This window comes from Hylobates moloch, unplaced genomic scaffold (genome assembly GCF_009828535.3).
Source record: "Hylobates moloch isolate HMO894 unplaced genomic scaffold, HMol_V3 SCAFFOLD_13, whole genome shotgun sequence".
NCBI classification, from domain to species: Eukaryota; Metazoa; Chordata; class Mammalia; order Primates; family Hylobatidae; genus Hylobates; species Hylobates moloch.
In genome coordinates, this window is record NW_026652288.1 from 39,065,984 (window position 1) to 39,088,892 (window position 22,909).

Consider the following 22,909-nt stretch of genomic DNA (forward strand, 5'->3'; position numbering starts at 1 on the left):
GTGTTACCCATGAAAACATTAAAAGTGCTAGAAGACAGAATATTTGTTTTAAGCTGGTTGATACTACATCCCCAGGCTCTAGAGAATGCCTGGCACTGAGCTGTCCCAAGCCCATATGTGCTGAGTAAATGCAGAGCTGTGTCCTGTAGCTCAAGGTTTATGGAGTGCTGCTGTGTCAGACACAGGGCTGAGGCCCAGGTGGCTCTGCTCACCGGATCCTCACAGCCCTCCAGAAGGTAGGTCTCTGTTCCTGCCACATTCTCAGTGCCAGAGCAGGGCCTGGCACAGAGTGAATGAATGAGTAGTGGGGGTCTCGGAGGCAAGCCTCGGCCCACCAAACCTTCCCACCCACACGCCATCCGTCACCTTTGCCCACGAAGTAATCCTGGTAGTAGCGGGCGCCCAGGTCCACATGCTCGATGCTGTACTGCCGGGGCCGACTCTGCGTCCGTTGCTGCTCCTTGGACACTTCCAGCACCGAGATGCTGGCGTTGGTGCGGTAGGCGCTCAGGGCGGGCTCTGCCAGGTGGCCCTCGCCGCTGTTTGGGGAGCCCACGGAAGCCCAGGAGAAGCTCACGTTGCGCTCACACTCGCCCCCGATCTCATTGCGGAAGTGCGGGCAGCTGAGCAGCAGGTCGTTGCTGTTGTCATCGCCGAGGTCCTGCTCCAAGTTCTCCTTGCAGTTTAGGTCCTCCGTGCTGGTGAAGGCCGGGTCCAGGCCTCCAAGGCTGTGGGCCCGCGAGGCCGTGAGGGAAGCCATGGTGGAGGCCGCGGAAGCGGCTGAAGCACCCGTGGTGGTGTTCCTCCGCTGCGACACCGACACCCTGTTGGCAGCCGCCTCGTTGAGGTCGAACAGCATGCTCTGCACGTCGAAGTGGGCGAAGCTCTTCTGACACACCCACGGCCTGCTGGCTTCCGGGGGGCTCCGGCCCTCGTCGGACTCCCCCGGGGAACGCCCAGCCTCCCCCTCGGGTTTGCTGCTCCTTAGCTTCCGAAAGATTGACGAGTCCACCGTGTCCCCGCCGCCGAGGCCCCGCGCAGGTTTCTTCCGGGCCTTCTCCTTCTCCTTCGTGGGCTGCAGCGGCAGGAGGCTGTCCTTGGCTAGCTGCCCGTTGTGGGAGTCCCCCTTGGCTCCGCCGCCGCCCTCCATGAGGTGTGGGCCAGGATCTGCCCGGAGGAGCTCGGTGAGGGCCTGGCAGCTCCGGGCGTCGGGCTGCTCGCTGCGGAACTCGTTGAGGATGTCGAAGAAGCTCTGCGCGGGCATGCCCTGCACGTCGATGGATGAGGTGCTCCCATACTCGCGGAAGAGGGGCAGCGCCCCCGTGTGCCGAGACCCCCGCGGCTCCCCCGCGTCCTCCGCGTCACACTCGCTGAGGGTGATCTCGCTGCTGCTGCGGTGCCGAAGGGGGACGAAGGCCCTGCCGGGGGACCGGGGCCACCCGTCCTGGAACTCCACGTCTTTGGACCTTCTCCTGGAGAGTCGGTGGAAGGCTTTGGACCCTGAGGAAGCCGGGGTGCTGGTGGTGGGCTGTCCGTTCTGTATGCTCCTCATGGAATGGGCCATCTTGGTGGCCTTTGTGCCATCTGTGTCCTGGGAGGGGCTTGGGTTGCTGTGCTCTCTCAGGGCCTCCCGCTTGGGCGGCCAGTCGGCCACCCTTGCGCGCACGCCCATCTTGGGCATTGCAGGAGTGGTGGGGCTGGGGCGGGTGGTGGCGGTGGTGATGGCCGGGCTCTCGCCAAGAGGCTGGGACATGCTGCCATTCTGGGCCCAGAATCCCAAGGGAGCATAGTCCCCTGTGTGTGGCCCAGGGAGGACATCGCCTGCCCTGGCGCCACAGCTGGCTGCCAGGTCCACACCATCGCTGGGGATGGCCCGATAGGTGGTCATAGTCCACGGGCACTGGAGTGCTGCTGGCCCCGTACGCTGTGGTGTCACTCTATGGGGTCCCCCAGCCCTCAGCCATTGTTCAGGGCTGCCAGGCCCAGGATGAATGATGCTGGGCCCTGAAACCTAACAGGAAGGTTGTGAGCCTGTGGAGTCCAGTTCTCCACCATCGCTGTGCACAGCTGAGCCAGGACAACCTCAGGAGGCAGGTGCTGTCCTGGGGGCTCCAGACCGAGTGGCTCAGTAGCGCAGAGCAGGCAGTAGCTGTGGTCGCCGGCCAGCTGGAGGCAGCAAGGATGTTGTCCTTGCCATGCTGAAATGGAAGAAAAAGAAAATGTGAGCTGCGATGGCCGTGTTATTGCTCCCAGAAAGTGGGACATGTGACTTTTCTTGACCGCCTTACTGATTAAAAAAACCTTTTTATTATGGAAATTTGCAAACATACTCAAAAGCAGAGAGGAGACTGAGTCACCCATCAGCTCCAACAACCATTAACTATTTCTCATTCCCATTTCATCTATTCACCCAGCCTTGTGACCTTCTTTGTTTGATAGAATGTTTTAGAGTAAACCCCAGACATCAGGTCATTTTTTTTTTTTTTTTTTTGAGACAGAGTCTCACTCTGTCACCCAGGCTGGAGTGCAGTGGCATGTGCTTGGCTCATTGCAACATCCACCTCGAGGGTTCAAATGATTCTCCTGCCTCAGCCTCCCAAGTAGCTGGAATTCCAGCATGCGCTACCATGCCCGGCTAATTTTTTGTATTTTTAGTAGAGACGGGGTTTCGTCATACTGGCCAGACTGGTCTTGAACTCCTGGCCTCAGGCAATCCCCGCCCGCCTCAGCCTCCCAAAGTGCTGGGATTACAGGCATGAGCCACCATTCCTGGCCAGACATCAGGTCATTTCACCCATAAATACTTTAGCTTGTATCTCTAGTAGATAAGGTTTTTAAAAAAAGTCACTACAATAACATTATCATACTCATCTAAATTAACAAGAATTCTTTAATGTCATGCACTACCCTGCCTGCATTACATTTCCCGTCATTGTCTCGCAGGTGTCTTTTGTGAGCTGGTTTGTTCGAAATCATCCTCTGCTCATGCAGGTGTTTTCTTAGGTCTCCTCTACTCTACAATGGCCACCTTCCTTTATTTTGATGCTCTTTACTTGTTGAAGGAAAGGGGTCACCTGTCCTGTGGATTTCCCCACTTTCAAGATCCCTGTGGTGCCACTTAACATGTTCCTCTGCCCCCTGTATTTCCTGTGAACTGTTGGCTTCATGCAGAGGCCAGACTATTGTCCATCTGCTCTGTTGTTTGCTCAGCTCAGCTACTCCGCCATTAAGGAAGTGAAAATGACAGATGAGTCAACATGAGCACCAGTGGAGTTTGGGGAGGAAAGCCGCAGAAGGAATGTCTCTAGAAATCCATGTGGTTACTGCAGACTATGACTGGGTAAATCAGAGCCCATCACTGTTTCACTGAGATCTCCCCAGTGACTACTCACTGCATTAAAACACCATCCAAACTCCTTCCCCTGCTCCACAAGCCCCACAGGATCTAGCTTCGATGTCTCTCCCCATCCCCGACTAAGCTCTGATCATACTGGCCTTCTTTTCTGTTCTGATGCACCAAACCTTATCCAGGACATCTGATGTCCTTCCTCAGTCCTTCTTGGGGCTGGTTCCTTCCTGGGGCTGGTTCCTTCCCATGATGTCAGTTCTTCCATGGAGACTTCCAGCTGGACACGGTGGCTCACACCTGTAATCCCAGCACTTTGGGAGGCCAAGGCGGGTGGATCACTTGAGCCCAACAGCTCAAGACCAGCCTGGCCAACATGGCGAAACCCCATCTCTACTAAAAATACAAAAATTAGCCAGGCATGGTGGCATGTGCCTGTAGTCCCAGCTACTCAGGGGGCTGAGGTAAAAGGATCGCTTGAACCCAGGAGGTTGAGCTTGCATGAGCCATGATCACGCCACTGCACTCCAGCCTGGGCAACAAAGTGAGATCCTGTTTCAAAAAAAAAAAAAAAAAAATCTCAAAAAACAAAAACAAAAACCTTCCCAAATCACCTTACAGAGACAGAGAAGCCCGGTCTTCTGGAAGCCTTTCTTAATTCCCCACTCTACTTTCTTCCAATTTTTCTTAGCAGTTGTTCATTCTGTCTACTGGCTAGGTCCACCACTCAAATGTTGGCTCCAGAATGGCAGGGATGTCTGTGTTGTTCACTGATGCATCCCCAGTGCCTAGAAGAGTTGAGATGGAGTCTCGCTCTGTTGCCCAGGCTGGAGTGCAGTGGCGCGATCTTGGCTCACTGCAAGCTCCGCCTCCTGGGTTCACGCCATTCTCCTGCCTCAGCCTCCCGAGTAGCTGGGACTACAGGTGCCTGCCACCACACCTGGTTAATTTTTTTGTATTTTTAGTAGAGACAGGGTTTCACGGTGTTAGCCAGGATGGTCTCGATCTCCTAACCTTGTGATCCGCCTGCCTCAGCCTCCCAAAGTGCTGGGATTACAGGCGTGAGCCACCTAGAACGTCCAGGACGTTCGTTCAGTATTATACATATGAGTGAACAGATGGCCTCTGCCTAATTGGAGGTGTAAGTACCTCCTGATTTGCAGGCCCCTGGGGAAGGGAGTCTGTGCTTCTGTCCAGCACATAAAACACCCTGTGGGGTCACTTCCCTTTGTCTCCACCTTGAACTTCTAGAAGATGAAAATCCTGCTGGAGAGGAAGGGGAAAGTGGGTCACCGTCTGTGATGGAAGCTGTTGACTGCCCAGCAGCCGTGCCCGCTCCCTCCTGCCAACGGAACTGATTTTGCTCAGGGTAGTAGAGTGCTGCTTTGGGCCACGCACTTGGCTCAAGGTGACCTCTAACTTTTCTTTCCCTGGAAATCTATAGCTGGATGCAGCCGTTCTTGATCAACAGCTATTGGAGCTTCCTGTGTGAGAAAGTAGCAGGCCTCTTCTGTGTGTATGTGTGTGTGTGTGTGTGTGTGTGCGTGTCTCTGTGTATGTGTGTGCGTGTCTGCGTGTCTGTGTGCGTGTCTGTGTGTGTGCATGTCTGTGTGCCTGTGTGTGTGCGTCTCTGTGTGTGTGTGTGCATGTATGTGCATGTGTAGGGGGGCTTTTCCTAATTTATGCCCAGAGTTATGGAGCGAACTGGCAGAGATCACAAGGGAAGCTCAAAGCAGATTCAAGGAGCAAATAGCAAGGGGAGCCTGAAGCCTCTGAAAAAGTGAGCACCAGAAGAGGGCAGGTGGGGAGTGGGGAGCAAGGGGGAGCCCCTCTTCCTGGTGCCCCACGAGAACACAAAGGATCCTGAAGACTTTGCTGGGAGGCAGCACAGGGATGGGCTAAAGAAGACAGAGGACGCTGGAAAGCCCGCAGGGTCGAGTTGCCTAAGGGAAACAGGAGAGAGGCCAAGAGGAGCCTGCACTGACCTGGATGGCAGGGCATCTTCTGACAACCGAGGCTTGCGGGAGTATGGATGTCAGATCATCTGATTTTCCAAGAGAAGTCAGAAATCTAGAGTTGCATGCAACATTTCCCAATTGGAAAAGCAAAAATATTGGCCAGGCGCGGTGGCTCATGCCTATAACCCCAGCACTTTGGGAGGCCGAGGCAGGTGGATTGCCTGAGGTCAGGAGTTCGAGACCAGCCTGGCTAACATGGTGAAACCCCGTCTCTACTAAAAATACAAAAGTTAGCTGGGCGTGGTGGCACACACCTGTAATCCCAGCTACTCAGGAGGCTGAGGCAGGAGAATTGCTTGAACCCGGGAGGTGGAGGTTGCAGTGAGCCGAGATTGCGCCACTGCACTCCAGCCTAGGCGACAGAGTGAGACTCCATCTCAAAAAAAAAAAAAAAAAGAAAAAAGAAAAAACAACAGAGACAACAACAAACTATCATGCAGAGATGATCAGAAGAATTTTCAAAAAACTAATAGCACTTCCCTCTGTGTGTCTATCCCCACCACTCCCAGGCCCTTCCTCTGCTCCATTTTTCTCCTTAGCACTTATGAACAGGCTTACTTCTTTTTCTTACTCATTTTTATTATTATTTTTTTAGAGACAGGTTCTTTCTCTGTTGTCAAGGCTGGAGTGCAGTGGTACCATCATAGCTCACTATAGCCTCAAACTTCAGGGCTCAAGTGATCCTCCTGCCTCAGCCTTCTGAGTAGCTAGGACTACAGATGCATGTCACCACACCCAGCTAATTTTTAAATTTTTGGTAGAGGTGGGGTCTCAGTATGTTGCCCAGGCTGGTCTCAAACTCCTGGGCTCAAGTGATCTTCCCACCTCAGCCTCCCAATGTACTGGGATTACAGGTGTGAGGCACCGTGCCCAGCCTCCTCAATGATTTTCTCACTGGCATCTGGGAACTCATCTGCTGTCTCTGGTTGGCAGAAGCTGCTTCTCCTGCCATCTTGACATTTTTTAAGCCATCCTCTTTCAAAATTATTAAACCATCCTTTGCTGGCATTAAATTCCTCAGCTTGAGATCCTCCTCCTTCCTTTTGCTTTAGGTTGCCATGTAATGACTTCACTTTCTCTCGAAGCAAATTACAATCTATAGGTATGCCTTATAGCAATCCTGTACCCACATAGAAGCTGCATTTGCAACACGAGATAAAAATATATTTTGTGAACAGTGCAAGGTTTTTGTGCCTACTGGCATAGATGCAGCGACAGCTTCATGAATTTCCTTTTCATTTTTTACGATGGTCCTCACACTGGATTCATTTATCTGGAAATGGCAGGCAACTGCAGCTGCAGACCTCCATCGATGGCACATATCAAGCAATTGCATATTTTCTTGTAATGTTATGACTTTTCTCTGCTTCTTGGGACAACTTCCAGCATCACTAGTGGCATTTTGTACGGGTCCCCTGAGGTTATTCAGGGCTTACGGTATTGCACTAAACACGATGAAAACTAGGTGAGAACCTCTAGGGATCATTTTTTACTGCGATTTGCAATTTGCTGGAGAGACAAACTGCTCATGCGGAGATGATGAGTGTCACACGGTGTTTCAAATGGATACTCACAACACTTGAGCTCACTGTAGTAGCAACAGGAGGTGGTCGCGAAACTATGACGGTAGTGCAGTGTGTACTGCAGTTAATTTCATGCAGTTATGATTTAATTCTGCATGTTTATGTCTGTTTACATTTCTCTCGGCTTGGCAATGTGTTTGTGTATAAGTTTTGATTAATTTTAACTTTTCAGAATGCATTCGTGTATATTTTATGGTAGTAAATGATAAAATAGACTAATGCACATATATTTTATGTATTCATGACATACGTAACATTTTCTTTTTATTTATTTATTTACTTATTTATTATTTATTTATTTATTTGAGACAGAGTCTTGCTCTGTCGCCCAGGCTGGAGTGCAGTGGTGTGATCTCAGCTCACTGCAAGCTCCGCCTCCAGGGCTCACGCCATTCTCCTGCCTCAGCCTCTGGAGTAGCTGGGACTACAGGTGCCCGCCACCACGCCCAGCTAATATTTTTTATATTTTCAGTAGAGACGGGGTTTCACCATGTTAGGATGGTCTCGATCTCCTGACCTCATGATCCGCCTGCCTCGGCTTCCCAAATTGCTGGGGTTACAGGCATGAGCCACCATGCCCGGCCTTAACATTTTATTTTTTAAAAAATATTTTTAGGCTATGTGGTTCACCTGCAAGATCTTTTCTTTTCTGCTTTTTTCTTTTTTTTTTTCTTTATTTTGAGACACAGTTTTGCTGTCACCCAGCCTGGAGTACAGTGGCACAATCTCGGCTCACTGCAATCTCTGCTTCCCAGGATAAAGTGATTCTCCTGCCTCAGCCTCCTGAGTAGCTGGGATTACAGGTGTACACCACCATGCCCGGCCAATTTTTGTATTTTTAGTAGAGACAGAGTTTTACCATGTTGGCAAGGCTGGCTCAAACTTCTGGCCTCAAGGGATCCGCCAGCCTCGGCCTCCCAAAGTGCTGGGATTACAGGCGTGAACCACCATACCCACCCCTGCAAGTTCTTTTCAAATAGTTGCAAATCTCTTTTTTTTTTTTTTTTTGAGATGGAGTGTCGCTCTGTCACCCAGGCTGGAGTGCAGTGGCTCCATCTCAGCTCACTGCAACCTCCACCTCCCGGGTTCAAGTGATTCTCCTGCCTCAGCCTCCTGAGTAGCTGGGATTACAGGCATGTGCCACCACGCCCAGCTAATTTTGTATCTTTTGTAGAGACGGGGTTTCTCCATGTTGGGCAGGCTGGTCTCGAACTCCCAACCTCAGGTGATCTGCCCGCCTTGGCCTCCCAAAGTGCTAGGATTACAGGCATGAGCCACCGCGCCCAGTAAATAGTTGCAAATTTCTAAAAAATTTTCCAATACATTTATTGAAAAAAATTCATGTATACATAGATCCACGCAGTTCCAACCCATGTTGTTCAAGGGTAAAATGCACTTCCTAAGAACATTAACAATAAAAACCTCAATGAAGCCGGGCACAGTGGCTCATGTCTGTGATACCCGCACTTTGGGAGGCTGAGGCGGGAGGACTGTTTGAGCCCAGGAGTTTGACACCAGCCTGGGCATTACAGCGAAACCCCATCTCTACAAAAAATTTTAAAACTTAGCCAGGCGTGGTGGTGTACCCCTGTAGTTCCAGCTATTTGGGAGACCAAGGCTGCAGTGAGCTGTGATTGTGCCACTGCACTCCAGCCCAAGTGATAGAGCAAGACTCTCAAAAAAACGACAACAAAACACCACATATACACACACACACAATGAAGGTACACAAAATAAGTATGTGTGGGTCACACTTCGGCAGGGGTTGCTGGTTTGCCAGAGAAAAGTGCAGTTATTTTATCTATGGTGTTTATTGTCTCCACTCTAAACTGTCAGTTACAGAATGGCAAGACTGTTTGCTAGAGAGCCTGAACCCTGCCCCACATTCCACTGTGCTGGGCACCGGCCCGCCTGAGGGCGCTGCCTGTCCTCTGCAGCCCAGCTTGTGTTGTGGCTCTGCCTTCGGAGTGCAGAGTGCGGAGGGAGGATTAGTCCTTTAAGTCCACACTTAGGCTGGCTGGGAAAACCAGTGGCCCAGATGCGACCCTGACTTGCTTATGCAAGCACCTCCCGACAGATGGGCTTTGCTGATGGCATTTGTTTCCAGCTCAGTCAGAAACCCTCAATCCATTCTGCTCCCTTTTGTGCACACACACAGATGTTCTTGCAGGCCTTGGTCTCTCTGCACAAATCCCTTCTCCTAGCAGCTGCAGCCGAGTCTTCCTGTGACATTCAGAGGCTGAGTGGCACCCGCAGCCTCTGGGACTCAGAGGGTGCACACTGGTCTCTTTCCAGCTGTCTTCTACTGAGCTCCTCCTTCCTAAAAGCACCTGGACCTTCCCGATGGGGAACCCCCATGATGAGAGAAGCACAGCATAGGCAAGAACCAGACTGCCTCCTGGGCTCAATCCTGGTGTGCCATGGACGGGTTATGGAAATAGTGACTCGGTTTCAATCTGTAAAATGGGTGTAACACCACCTGCTTTTACTACAGTTCTGTTGTGTATCTTTGGCAGGAGTGCTTCCCCTTTCCCCCCAATTACAGAAGCACAGTTGGGGTGGGTGCAGGACGTGGGCTTGGTCGGCCCAGGGTCCTCTCCTAGGACTCCGTGTGAGGTTTCTAAGAGCATATCAGGCTGGAAAGTGTCCTTGCAGGGGCAGGGACAGTGGACCTGGCTTCTCTTGTGCAGTGACTTTTGCTGGGGACCCCTGGTTTCTTCCCTCCAGGGCTTCCTTGGCTCCTCCGTGTTTTCTAAGATTGCTCCTCTGGCCTCCTGTTCATTCTGTACATCCTCAATGAATTGTGATTCGGCCACAGACTGCCAAGCATGGCTTCTGCTGCTGGCATCAGAGGACCCCGAGTGACACCTGGTGCTGTGTGAAGGAGGGCAGCTGGGGAACTGTATATGGGAAAAACTAGGGCAGCTTGGGAGATGGCAGCAAAATGAGGAGTGAGTGGCAGTGGGAGAGAGTCAGTCGGGATGCGTTTGGCTGCAAGTAACGGAAGACTATCCAACGGTTGTTTGCACAGTGAAGACATTTAGTCATCTCATGTCACCAGGAGGCCAGATATGGTGGCTCCAGGCCTGGTGGGAAAGCTGGACAGTGATGTGAAGCACATCCCCCCCATTCCCTCTGCCTCCCTCATGTGCTGCAGGATTGAGCAAGTCTTCTGGCTTGCTGTGTCATGGGCACAAGCTGGTGGCCACAGCCACACTTCCCACTGAATCATGGGCAAAGGGGAAAGATAGGGATGGTGAGGGCACCGGTCTGACCCCAATCAGGAAGGAGAATCTTTCCCAGAACATTCCCCTTGCTGCAATCCTTTCTTTTATGTGCCCCTGGCTAGAATGTGGATACACGGCCACTCCAGTTGCAAGGGAAGCTGGGAGAGCCAGAATCTGTAGCCATCCTGATTGCCTCCGGGCCAGTGGGGACTTATCAGGGTCTGTTAGAAGAGTAGGCAACCAATGGTGTATCTGTGGGTGTAAACGCTCCCAGACTGCCCTTGCGACAAGCAGGCAAGCACCATGGCCTTGGTGTCTTGGCTCCAAAAGGCCCAACTGTGTGAGGGCTGCAATGCCTGCCAGAAGCTCACAGGACACAGCATAGGGAAACACAAGAGCCCTCCAGTGTGGACATTTGTGGTTTACTTTCCCTGTTGCCAGGACTCCTTTTTCCAACAGTCCAGACTTCCCTTTGGGAGCCTGCCCTCTCCACTGGCCACCCAATGGGCTAGAGGTGGGGCTCCTTCCCCAGCTCTGAAGCAACCCATGTGGCCTGATCAGAACCAGTGAGACCGTGATATCTTTACCAGGAGTGCTGGAGCTGAAGGCTGCGCTTTTCCCTTTAACCCTAAGCCTGAGAAGATGTGAGGGATGGAGTCGCTGCAGCCATCTCGTAACCATGGGAGAAGAACTATCTGTGAAGGGGACTGAGAGTCAGAATCTGGGGCTGTAGTCATCATTTGAGTCTCTGCATCAAGTTGGACACAAAGTCAGCCCTATTCCATTTCCCACCACTGGACATTTTAGTTATAAAACACAACAACAATGAAAACATACACAAAAGCCGGTATCTACAACAGCAACTACCATGAATAGAATCCTTCTATGGCCCAGGTCCTTTCCTGAGCGCTTCACGCCTGTCAGTTGCAATGTGTTAACCCTTTTGACAGCCCCATGAGGTGGGTATCATTATTACCTCCATTTTACAGATGAGGAAACTGAGGAGCAGACAGAGGAAGTAATGTGCCCAAGGCCACATGGCTATGAGTTGACACAGTGGGGACTCAACCCCAGCCCCTTCATACCTCAAGTCAAGATAGTCCTGAGTTCAAGCACCAGCCTTTCCTGCAATCACAGGCAGCGTCTGGACCTCTGTGATTCTCATTTAAATGTGTGTCACCAATGCGGGAAACATCTCCAACTCCCACTGCTCTTCTGAGTTCCAAACTCACCTACCCACCGGATTACCTGACATCACCACTTACACATCTCACATGCACTGCAACTGAACATTCCCAACCTGAACTCTTCTTGATTGCCCCCCATCCACAAAATGTGTTCCTTCTTGGGACAGTCAGGATGAGCTAAGCTATGCTGCGGTAACAAATGACCTCAGATGCTCAGGGGCTTTCACAACTGAGGCTTGGTTCTTGTTCACACTGCCTGTCCATCACAGACTGGCTGAGAGCCCTGCTCATGCCAACTTCACTCCCAGTAGACAAAGCAGCCCTTACCTGGGACCCTGCTGATCGCAAAGGAAGGAGACAGGGTTGAACCATGCACTCTAGCCTGGTAGCACAGTGAGACCCTGTCTCTAAAAAAATTCTTTTCTAAATAAATATCTGATCGGGCACGGTGGCTCATGCCTGTAATCCCAGCACTTTGGGAGGCTGAGGTGGGTGAATCACCTGAGGTCAGAAGTTTGAGATCAGCCTGGCCAACATGGTAAAACCCCATGTCCACTAAAAATATGAAAAAATTAGCTAGGCATGGTGGTGCATGCCTGTAGTCCCAGCTACTTGGGAGGCTGAGGCAACAGAATCGCTTGAACCTGGGAGGTGGAGGTGGCAGTGAGCTGAGATCATGCCCCTGTACTCCAGCCTGGGCAATAAAGTGAGACTCGGTCACTAGATAGACAGATAGGTAGGTAGGTAGGTAGGTAGGTAGGCAGGCAGGCAGATAGACAGACAGACAGACAGACAGACAGACAGACAGATAGATAGATAAAAATAGCATAACTATTGAATGACTGGATGGATGACAACCTCACCCAAGACCAGGGAGCACTCGCTCAGTCGGGGTCTGTGACCCAAGGCAAACAGGGCCTGCTTGGTGCCCGAGTGTGTCCTTCCCTGGGAAGCAGCACGCCCAGGAAGCTGAAAGCAATGCCTGGAGATAGCGTGTAGGGGTGGGACGGGCTGTCCTTTCACAGGCCTTTGATTAGAGGTAGAGGGACCCCCTGGGTGTCCAGGGCTGCCCTGATGTGCTCCAAGCATCTCCCTTTCATGGACACATGATCCAGTCATGGCCATGGAGGCTCAGTGGGGCTCAAGCACTCTGGAGGGCTCAGGGATGTGGCATCGAGTCTGAGCGTTCCTCTCTAAGGCCCAGGTGGAATGAGGACTCTCCAGGCATGCATCCAGTGACTCAGCAGTTTCTGGGCACGTACAAGTCATTTATTTATCCAGGAAGAACTAGTTAGTCCTTAAAATGCATCCATTCATCCATTCACTCACACAACAAACACCTACCATGTTCTTATAAATCCCTCAAAAAAGTTCTTCCAGCCAACAAAGCCCTAAAAACATATTCATTTATTCACCATTTCCCAGTCATGTATAACTCATTCATTCATTCTACAAGCACCAGACACTCAAAATCCATTCATTTACTCAATCTATTTCTACTACACGCCACTGCTGTGGGTGCTAAAGAAAATCTCTGAGCAGGACAGACTGTGCCCCTGCTCTCATGAATGGACCTCCAGTAGAGAAACGCCAGAGAAATAAGATATAATTTCCAAGGGTGGCCAGCATTGTAAAGGTTATAAAATGGCTGGGTGCAGTGGCTCATGCATGTAATCACAGCACTTTGGGAGGCTGCGGTGGGAGGACCACTTGAGCCCAGGAGGTCAAGGCTGCAGTGAGCTGTGATCACGCCACTGCACTCCAGCCTGGGCGACAGAGCAAGACCCTGTCTCAAAAATAAATAAATAAATAAATAAATAAATAAATAAATAAATAAATAAAAAATAAATAAATAAATAAATAAATAAATAAATAAATAAATAAATAAATAAATAAATAAATAGGACTGAAGATCACTCTAGTTGGGAGAGGGTCAGGAAGACTCCTTGAAGGGTGGTGTCTAAACCAGGATCTACATGAAGAGAGGGTACCTGCCATGGATGAGCAGGGAAGCTGGAAACAGCCAGTGTCCAAGACCAGATGGGGATGCTCGGGGGACTGGTTCTCCCTGCCAGCCATACAACAGAGGCATCAGAGGAGCTTTATAAAAATACAGGTGTCTGGGCCAGACATGGTGGCTCATGCCCGTAATCCCAGCACTTTGGGAGGCCAAGGCAGGCAGATCACTTGAGGTCGGGAGTTTAAGACCAGCCAACATGGTAAAACCCCATCTCTACTAAAAATACAAATAATAATAATAATAATAACCAAGTATAGTGGCGTGTGCCTGTAATCCCAGCGACTTGGGAGGCTGAGGCAGGAGAATTGCTTGAACCCAGGAGGTGGAGGTTGCAGTGAGCCGAGATCGCACCACTGCACTCTGTTTCACTTTTGTGAAACAGAGCAAGACTCCGTCTCACAAAAATAAAAAATAAAAATATAGTACCTGTCCACACCCCACTCCCAGAGATTCTGAATCAGCTGGTTGGGGTGGGGCCGGGCCTGAGTGCCTCTTAAAAGCTCGGCAGCTGATTCTACTGTGCAGTCTTAGCTGAGGACAGAAGGAACAGAGAGATCAGAGAGAAGAGGGTCTGCCTCCGAGCCTGGAGAGGCTGTACATCCAAGTGGGCAGGCGGGTGATGGGAGCCAGGACACGAGCTACAGCAGGCCCAGCAGGGAGGCTGGAGTGCAGGTGTGGTTGGAGAGGACCAATTGTCAACAGGGGTGGACGCTGCTGAAAGAGTCACGTATGGTGGCAGTTATAGGTATGAAGGGCACTGGTGACCTTTGCAGGAGATATTTCAGGGGTCCACTGATTCAGAGAGCCTTGTCCTTGCTTCCCTCTCATTGTCCCCCCATGCTGTCTTTCTGTCCCTCTACAGGCCAGTCAGAATTCCCCCTTTCCTCCCTCTGCTGAGCTCCCAGGGGTGTACACGCACCCTTGACTATGGGACTTAGCCCACTGGATTTTTAAGCCTCTGAGTATCTTTTGTCTTCCCTAGACTGTGAACAGATGCATGTCTGGGGTGGACTGGGATCTAACATACTTGTTCTCACATGTGGGCGGGGCAGTGGAGAGGGATAATACGGTGACGACGGTATTAAACATAAGGTCAACACTGATGAGCTCTCCTGACGCGCCAGATTCAGGGCTACACACTGGCGTGTATTAACTGGTGTGTTATAACAACTCTATCAAGTAGGGGCTTCTTTTCCTTTTTAAATAGATTTCTCTTCTCTTTTTTGAGACAGGGTCTTTGCCACCCAGGCTGGAGTGTGGTGGTACAATCATAGCTCACTGCAGCCCTTAAATTCCTGGGCACAAGCAATCCTCCCACTTCAGCCTCTTGAGTAGCTGGGACTACAGCTGTGTGCCACCACACCTGGCTAATTTTTTACTTTAAAATTTTTTTGTAGAGATGAGGTCTCACAAAACCTCAAACTCCTGGCCTCAAGTGATCCTCCTGCCTTGGCCTCCCAAAATGCTGGGGTTACAGGTGTGAACCACCATGCCTCGCCAAGTAGGGACTTTCACCATGCCCATCTTACAGATGAGGCAAAGGTTACGAGGGGCAGGTGGGATTCAAACCTCAACAGTCTGCCTGCCACCCCTTTGCCCTATGCTCCAAATAAGATGAAATCGTTCAAATGAGTGTGCTGTGGGAATATGTGAATGACGCCGAGTGTCTTTAAAATCCATTCATAAGGACAAAATTCTAGCAAGTCAGCAACAGCTCAGCAAATTGTTAGGAATCTGATTTTTCAGCTGGGCGCAGTGGCTCATGTCTGTAAACCCAGCACTTTGGGGGGCCGAGGCGGGCAGATCATGAGGTCAGAAGATCGAGACCACCCTGGCTAACACAATGAAACCCCGTCTCTACTAAAAAATACAAAGAAAAAAATTAGCCAGGCGTAGTGGCGGGCGCCTGTAGTCTCAGCTATCGGGAGGCTGAGGCAGGAGAATGGCACGAACACGGGAGGCAGAGCTTGCAGTGAGCTGAGATAGCGCCACTACACTCCAGCCTGGGTGAGAGAGCGAGACTCCGTCTCAAAAAAAAAGAATCTGATTTTTCCCCTCTATGTCTTCCCCCACCTTACTGGGAGTTTGAGCATACACAGGACCGCTACAGAGCTCCTTCAGGAAATAAGACAGATGAAAATCTCAGAAATCTCATTAGCTAGTGCCATGGCAGAGACTCTGCTCCACTGGCTGGAAGAGTAACGAGTAGAGTCTCGGCCATTGCCGTGAAAGCCAGCACTTCCACAGTTAACGTCAAAGAGCCCAGAGGACTCGTCTTTCTTTCCTTTCTTTCTCTTTCTTTCTTTTTCTTTCTCTTTCTCTCTCTTTCTCTCTCTTTCTTTCCTTTCCTTTCTCTTGCTTCCTTCCTTCCTTTTCTTTCTTTCTTTTTTTTTCTCCAGACTGAGTCTTGCTCTGTCACCCAGGCTGGAGTGCAGTGGCATGATCTCGGCTCACTGCAACCTCCACCTCTGGGGTTCAAGCAATTCTCCTGCCTCAGCCTCCCGAGTAGCTGGGATTACAGGCGCACACCACCACACCCAGCTAATTTTTGTATTTTTAGTAGAGATGGGTTTCGCCACGTTGGCCAGGCTGGTCTTGAACTCCTGACCTCAGGTGATCCACCCACCTCAGCCTCCCAAAGTGCTGGGATTACAGGCTTGAGCCACCGTGCCCGGCTGAGGATTGGTGTTTCTAAAACAAATCTCCTTCAGCATCCAGGAGGAGCCCAAATTCCTACCCAAGGACCAAGGGCAGTCCCCACAGGAGAGAGGGAGGCCGTGTCCAGCTGTTACATTCAAATTGGCAAGGCTCCCACACAGGTCAGGATTCCTGCATGAACTGTTCTACTTTTAAGGGTGTTAAATCAGTAGAGTTTTCTCCTTGTGGGGGAATGGAAAGAATAAGTTGGAACTGTGCATCAAAATTTTAAGTTACTTCGTCGCCTGGGCTGGAGTGCAGTGGTGTGATTATGGCTCACTGCATCCTCAACCTCCTGGGCTCAAGTGATCCTCCTGCCTCAGCCGCCCGAGGAACTGGGACTATAGGTGTGTGCCAGCACACCTGGCTAATTTTTAATTTTTTTTGTAGAGACAAGGTCTTGCTACGTTGCCCAGGCTGGTCTTGAACTCCTGGGCTTAAGCGATCCTCTCATCTTGGCCTCCCAAACTGCTGGGATTACAGTTGTGAGCCACCACGCCCATTCTGCTTTTAAGGGTGTTAAATCAGTACAGTTTTTCCCAACTAGGGAAAGTCAAGAGAGAGAGTTGGAATTATGCATCAACATTTTAGGTGTACATTCTATTTATTTTATTACTTTTATTTTTACTTTTTTGAGATGGAGTCTTGCTCTGTCACCCAGGCTGGAGTGCAGTGGCGTGATCTTGGCTCTATGTAACCTCTGCCTCCCGGGTCAAGCAATTCTCCTGCCTCAGCCTCCTGAGTAGCTGGGATCACAGGCATGTGTCACCATGCCCAGCTAATTATCGTATTTTTAGTAGAGATGGGGGTTTCACCACGTTGGCCAGGCTGGTCTTGAACTCCTGACCTCAAGTGATCTGCCCGTCTTGGCCTCCCAAAGTGCTGGGATTACAGGCGTGAGCCACCACGCCTGGCCTCATTCTATTTATTTTAATTCGTCAATTCCACTTCCAGAAATCTGTCTCTCTGATAATAACACCAGTCTACATCAAGAAAGGTACATGATGGTTTGACTGTATTACATTGTTGTAATACAGAAGAACTGAGAACAGCCCAAATGCCCACAAACACAAGAAGGGTTAAGTGAATCCGGGTGCCTCTATTCCAGGGAATACAATGTATCTGTACAAAAAGAGCGAGGCCAGGCCAGTGGCTCAGGCCTGTAATCAACTTCAACCCTTTGGGAGGCTGAGGCAAGAGGATCCCTTGAGGGTGGTAGTTCAAGACCAGCCTGGATAACATAGCGAGACCCCATCTCTACAAAAAAATTTTTTAAAAAATTCACCAGGTGTGGTGGTGCATGCCTATAGTACCAGCTACTCAAGAGGCTGAGGCGGGAGGATCACCTGAGCCCAGGAGTTCAAGTCTGCAGTTAGCTAGGATCTCCTCAAGAGATCAAGCCTGGGCAACAGAGCAAGATGTTGCCTCAAAAATAAATAAATAAATAAGTAAATAAATAAGTAAATAAAATAAATAAAGAGCAAAGTAGAGCTATGTGTAATGCATGCAAGATGCCCACGCAGCCCCAAGTGAATGAGCACAGCTTATACTTAGCGTGTGCTCACTGCATGCCAAGCATGGTGTGAAGTGCTTTTAGTGCAGTAACTCATCACGCCTGTAATCCCAGCACTTTGGGAGGCCAAGGCAGGTGGATCACCTGAGGTCGGGAGTTCGAGACCAGCCTGGCCAACAGGGTGAAATCCCGTCTCCACTAAAAATACAAAAAAAAATTAGCGAGGTGTGGTGGTGGGCGCCTGTAATCCCAGCTACTCGGGAGGCTGAGACAGGAGGAACTGCTTGAACCCAGGAGGTGGAGGTTGTAACGAGCCGCGATCGCACCACTGCGCTCCAGCCTGGGCAATAAGAGCGAAAGTCCATCTTAAAAAATAATAATAATAAATAAGTCAGCATGTGAGGGAAAACATGAGCAGAGTGAGAGTCATCCCTTGCAAGGCCCTTACCTTCTAGAAGTCAGAATGGGGAGAGACTTCCAAGCTGCACAGTTAGAGCTCTCTGCTTGAGGGCCCATGGAGTCTGAACAATTTGCATCTTTCCTAAGGCAGAGTCCTCTATGGCCTGGCGACAGGCTCCCATGCAGAGCCAATGAGGGAAGAACAGTGTACCCACCTTGTGTTCACATATTCCCCAGGGAAATAGAGGCTGTAATCACCCCCAATGCTTAAACTGAAATGTCCAATTTTAATTTTGCTACCTGGTATAACTGAACTTTATTTATAGGTTAAATGTTCATATGATTACATGCTTGTGTAGAGATGAAATCTCAAAAAAAATAAATGGGTGAATACCTTCACAGCTGCCTCCCTCACTTATCACCAGATGCTGGAGGTCTTCCCTGGTGTGGTGGCTGTAGCAGAGTGGATAGAAGCAAAGTCTATCTTGGTTCTATTCCCAACTCCAACACTTAACTAGCTAGACCCTGGGCAAGCGACCTAGTCTCTCTATGCCTCAGTTTTCCCATCTGTAAAATGGAGATAATAATACAGCTTAACTCTTAGGAAAGATGTGGGTTAATAAATGCCATAGCTTAGAATATCGCTGGCCTGCAGTGATAAACAAGTATTGGCTATTATCATTTTTTCTTCTTCTTCTTCTTTTTTTTTTTTTTTTGAGACAGAGTCTGGCTCTGTTCCCCAGGCTGGAGTGCAGTGGCATGATCTTGGCTCACTGCAACCTCTACCTCCCGGGTTCAAGCAATTCTCCTGCCTCAGCCTCCCAAGTAGCTGGGATTACAGGCACCCACACCACCACGCCTGGCTAATTTTTGTATTTTTAGTAGATATGGGGTTTTGCCATGTTGGCCAGGCTGGTCTCGATCTCCTGACCTCAGGTGATCTGCCCGCCTCGGCCTCCCAAATTGCTAGGATTACAGGCTTGAGCCACTGTGCCCGGCCTTCATTTTTTCTTATAATACTTTTTAAAAAATCTCAAGCAAACCAAATGTGACCTGGCAAGGAACTCTTGTTCCTCTGGGCTCAGGGGCCAGACAGCCCAGGGTGGCTCACCTTAAGCAAACGCTCCTTTCTGGCAGCCCCAGTGCCAGGGGCTGTCGTGACCTCCCCTGAAGCACATGTGGATGGAGCAGCTTGTTCCAACTCTGGGCACAGTCCTATTCACTCTAATGAGCCTTTGAAATGCAGAACTGGAATGGGATGCTTCTTGGAGTATGGGCGCAAATGCCAGGCCCACCCGGGAGCTACAGCCATGTCTGTAGAGTGGGGATGATGTGATGCAGTCAGGCGAGGGGCCTGAAAGGGCGGGTGAGAGGCCTCTGTTGTTGGTGTGGCCCCTTCTGGGTACTTAATTGGGGGCATCATCAAGGCTCCAGGCTGCCCTGCAGGGATCTGCCCGGCTCCAGCCAGGCTCATGATCAAGCTGCAGGCCCTGGCGTGGCTGTGCTGCTTCTTTTAGTGTTATTATTTTTTTTTTTCTCAGTGAACAGCTGCTGCCCTAAACATGCTGAGTGTCCCCACTATCATCATGGGGGGAACACTGGGGGCCCACAGGGGCTGCTATGACCCAGCCTCCGGGTCTGCTCCCGTGGGCCACTGCCCGGGCTAGACTGATGGTTAAATATTTAGTATGCCCCCTCCTCCAAGGCTCACTCCTGTGGCCAGGCCAAGCCTCCTTTAGAAGACAGTGTCTTGTCAGCATGGAGCCTGACCTGCAAACTAATCCCAGCTAATTGCCACTGAAACTTGCTAAGATCACATCTGTTGGGCCTGGAGATTAAATCAATATTTGACAATCTTGATTAAATAGAGCCAGGGAATCCTTGTAAAAGAACATCTGTTAAAGTCCCATTCTTTCCATCCTGCTGCTGGGGGCCAGGCCGAGGGTGGCTCCGGCTCTGCTTGTCCTAACCTGAGGATGGCTCTAGGCTGAGAGGATGGGGGGTGGCAGTGGGGCCCACCCGGAACACCATGGTCAGGAAGGCTCCCTGCTGTGGGAGGGCTGGCGGGGATGGGAGCGGGGGTGCCGGTGCTGGACACACACAGCTGGGCCTTGTTATCCAGGTTGGGGTGGGGGGTGGAGGGGAAACCCAGCGGCTGGCAGTAATCATCCATCATTCTAACTGGCCCCTGACCCAGGGCTGTCAGGGAGCCAGGCCCTGTGCAGAGCACATGACACCATAACACAAACCACTGCACTGAAGCTTCTAATCACCCGCTACTGTCACCCTCGCTTCACAATAGGGTTCAGAGAGGCCCACAAAGAGAAGGGGAGGAGGAGCCGGGATCTGAACCTGGGATGGCTGACTTGAGTCTGCCCTCGTGACAACTCATGGGGCCACGCCATTTGAGAACATCTGTTGTCAAAAACGAGAGCAAGCTGTAATCCCAGCACTTTGGGAGGCCACAGCGGGCGGATCACCTGAGGTCGGGAGTTCAAGATCAGCCTGATCAACATGGTGAAACTCTGTCTCTACTAAAAATACAAAAATAAGCCAGGCGTGGTGATGCATACCTGTAATCCTAGCTACTCGGGAGGCTGAGGCAGGAGAACCGCTTGAGCCCGTGAGGCAGCAGTTACAGTGAGCTGAGATCGCGCCGCTGCACTACAGCCTGGGCAACAGAATGAGACTCTTTCTCAAAAATAAACAAATAAATAAAATGAGAGCAAAAACTGGCATTTACAGAATCATGAGCCCAGGTGGGCATCCTGCCCTGTGGTCAAGCTCCCTAAGCTGCACATAGCAATGGCAGCCCCCACTCAGGACTGACCTCAAACTCAGCCCACACAGCATCCTGAGGAGGAAGGCCCTACTGTTCTCCCCACTTTACAGAAGGGAACAAGGAGGCTCAGAGCAGCACGTTCCTGTTGAAGAGCAGCCAGTGAGGGAAAGCAGAAGAGGGACTTGAACCAAGGCAGGTCAAATCTATGGCCATTAAAACCAGTCATCTCTCAAGATTGGGGATAGAGCCATGAACACCGGGGGCACTTAATAAATGCCTGCGCTCCACTCTTGGGTGACTTAAGGCAGAAATTAGGCTTATGCTTTGGAGCCAGATTGCCTAGGATCAAATTCTGGCCCTAATATGTACCACAGAGGGTTAAGTGCCACCTCGTGAGACTGCTGGTAGATCCAGCAAGATGATCCCCACAGGGCGCTCCCATGCTAAGGGGCACGTGGCAAGCATGCGATACATCCTTTCAACAGCACCTGCACTCACAGTGCACTCATTGGGGTGAGGGGTGGGGAGCAGCAATCCAACACCCAAATGCCTGCAAGCCACCGTTCACTGGTCTATCTCCAGCACCTAAAACAGGGCCATCATCAGGGTGAATCTTCCACTAGTATTTTCTGAATCCATGAAAAAAAAAACCAAAAAAAACAAAACTCAAAAATCCAAAACCAACCAGATAACCAATTAGCCAGCCAACTAGATAACCAACTGACCAGTTAACCAATCAATTACCCAAACAGCCAACCAGCTAGTTAACCAGCCAACAGGTCTCATGTCTCAGGGGCCTGTTCCCATCTCTCTTCATCTCTACCCCATCTCCGTCCCATGTTTTCCTGTCCCTGCTCCATCTCTCTGCACTCCTGTCCCCCGACCCCTCTGCGTCCCTGTACCTGTCTCTCCACGGCCCTGTCCTTGTCTGTCTCTCACTCTGTTTCTGTGTCTCTTGCACACTTGCGCACACAGATGGCCAAGGCCCTGCACATTTCTGGCCTCTGAGTCACAACCCCACGTCAACTCACCACTAAGGATGTGTCCCAGGCAGCTTCTGCCTGGCCCCTCTGGTCACCTCCTCCCAGATTTCAAGTTTCCAACATCTGCAGGGAGGGAGGGAAGCTAAGGAATTGGCCAAGATTATTACAGAAAAAAAAGAAAGAAAGAAAAAGAAAGGCTGGGCACGGTGGCTCACACCTGTAATCCCAGCACGCTGGGAGGTCAAGGCAGGCGGATGACTTGAGGCCAGGAATTCGAGACCAGCCTAGGCAACATAGCGAGACCCCATCTCTAAAAAGAAAAAAAAAAATCAGGAGGCAGATACCAAACCATCTGCTAAATAAAAGAGTCACTGGCGTGTGCAGCATTGTCCTGGCCCCTGAGTTCCCTGTATTCCAAGCAGGGTCTGCCTGACCCATTCTTACCCCATCCTAAAGTGCAATATTACAAGGGATTTGGTTACTTTAATCAGAGAACAAACCCAGAAACCCCAAGAAGTACTAATTCGGAAGAAAGGCATACTCCCACATTTAAGAAGTTAGTACTTAAGGCTGGGTGCGGTGTCTCACGCCTGTAATCCCAGCCCTCTGAGAGGCTGAGGCGGACAGATCACCTGAGGTTAGGAGTTTGAGACCAGCCTGGCCGACATGATGAAATCCCGTCTCTACTAAAAATACAAAAATTAGCCGGGTGTGGTGGCACGCTCCTGTAATCCCAGCTACTCGGGAGGCTGAGGCAGGAGAATCACTTGAACCCGGGAGGCGGAGGTTGTGGTGAGCCAAGATCAGGCCATTGCACTCTAGCCTGGGCAACAAGAACGGAAAAAAAAAAAAAAAGCACTTAAAAATCTTTCAAGCGACGTATTTTATACTTCTATCTACCTACCAAGCTCACTGCAGAGCGAAGATCTGGGAGGCAGAGGCCCAGAAGTAACAGTGGTTTCTCAGGGAGGGGAGCGACGGTGTGTGCCATGTGTGCACTCATTCCGTCCTCACCACTGGGGCTCCCAAACTGTCCAAAGTCACGCACCTCTGCTCAGGCATAGCCGCAGCCCACCTGTACTATTATTTACCGAACGTGATCCTTTCAACCAACTCACTGCCTAAACCCTTAAGAATATCCATGTTGGATTCGT

The 22,909-nt window shown here is 50.6% G+C and overlaps 1 protein-coding gene across 3 annotated transcripts in view; it reads right to left on the minus strand.

Annotated features, from left to right (window-relative positions):
- SIPA1L3 (signal induced proliferation associated 1 like 3) overlaps positions 1 to 22,909 on the minus strand; it is a 290,592-nt gene that overhangs the window by 123,369 nt on the left and 144,314 nt on the right. For all 3 annotated transcript variants that reach the window (XM_058426942.1, XM_032173072.2, XM_032173071.2), the window contains exon 3: positions 367 to 2,198. In XM_058426942.1, coding sequence (XP_058282925.1) covers positions 367 to 1,888 — 1,522 coding nt within the window. In that variant the 5' untranslated portion in view covers positions 1,889 to 2,198. The remainder of the gene's footprint in view (positions 1 to 366; positions 2,199 to 22,909) is intronic.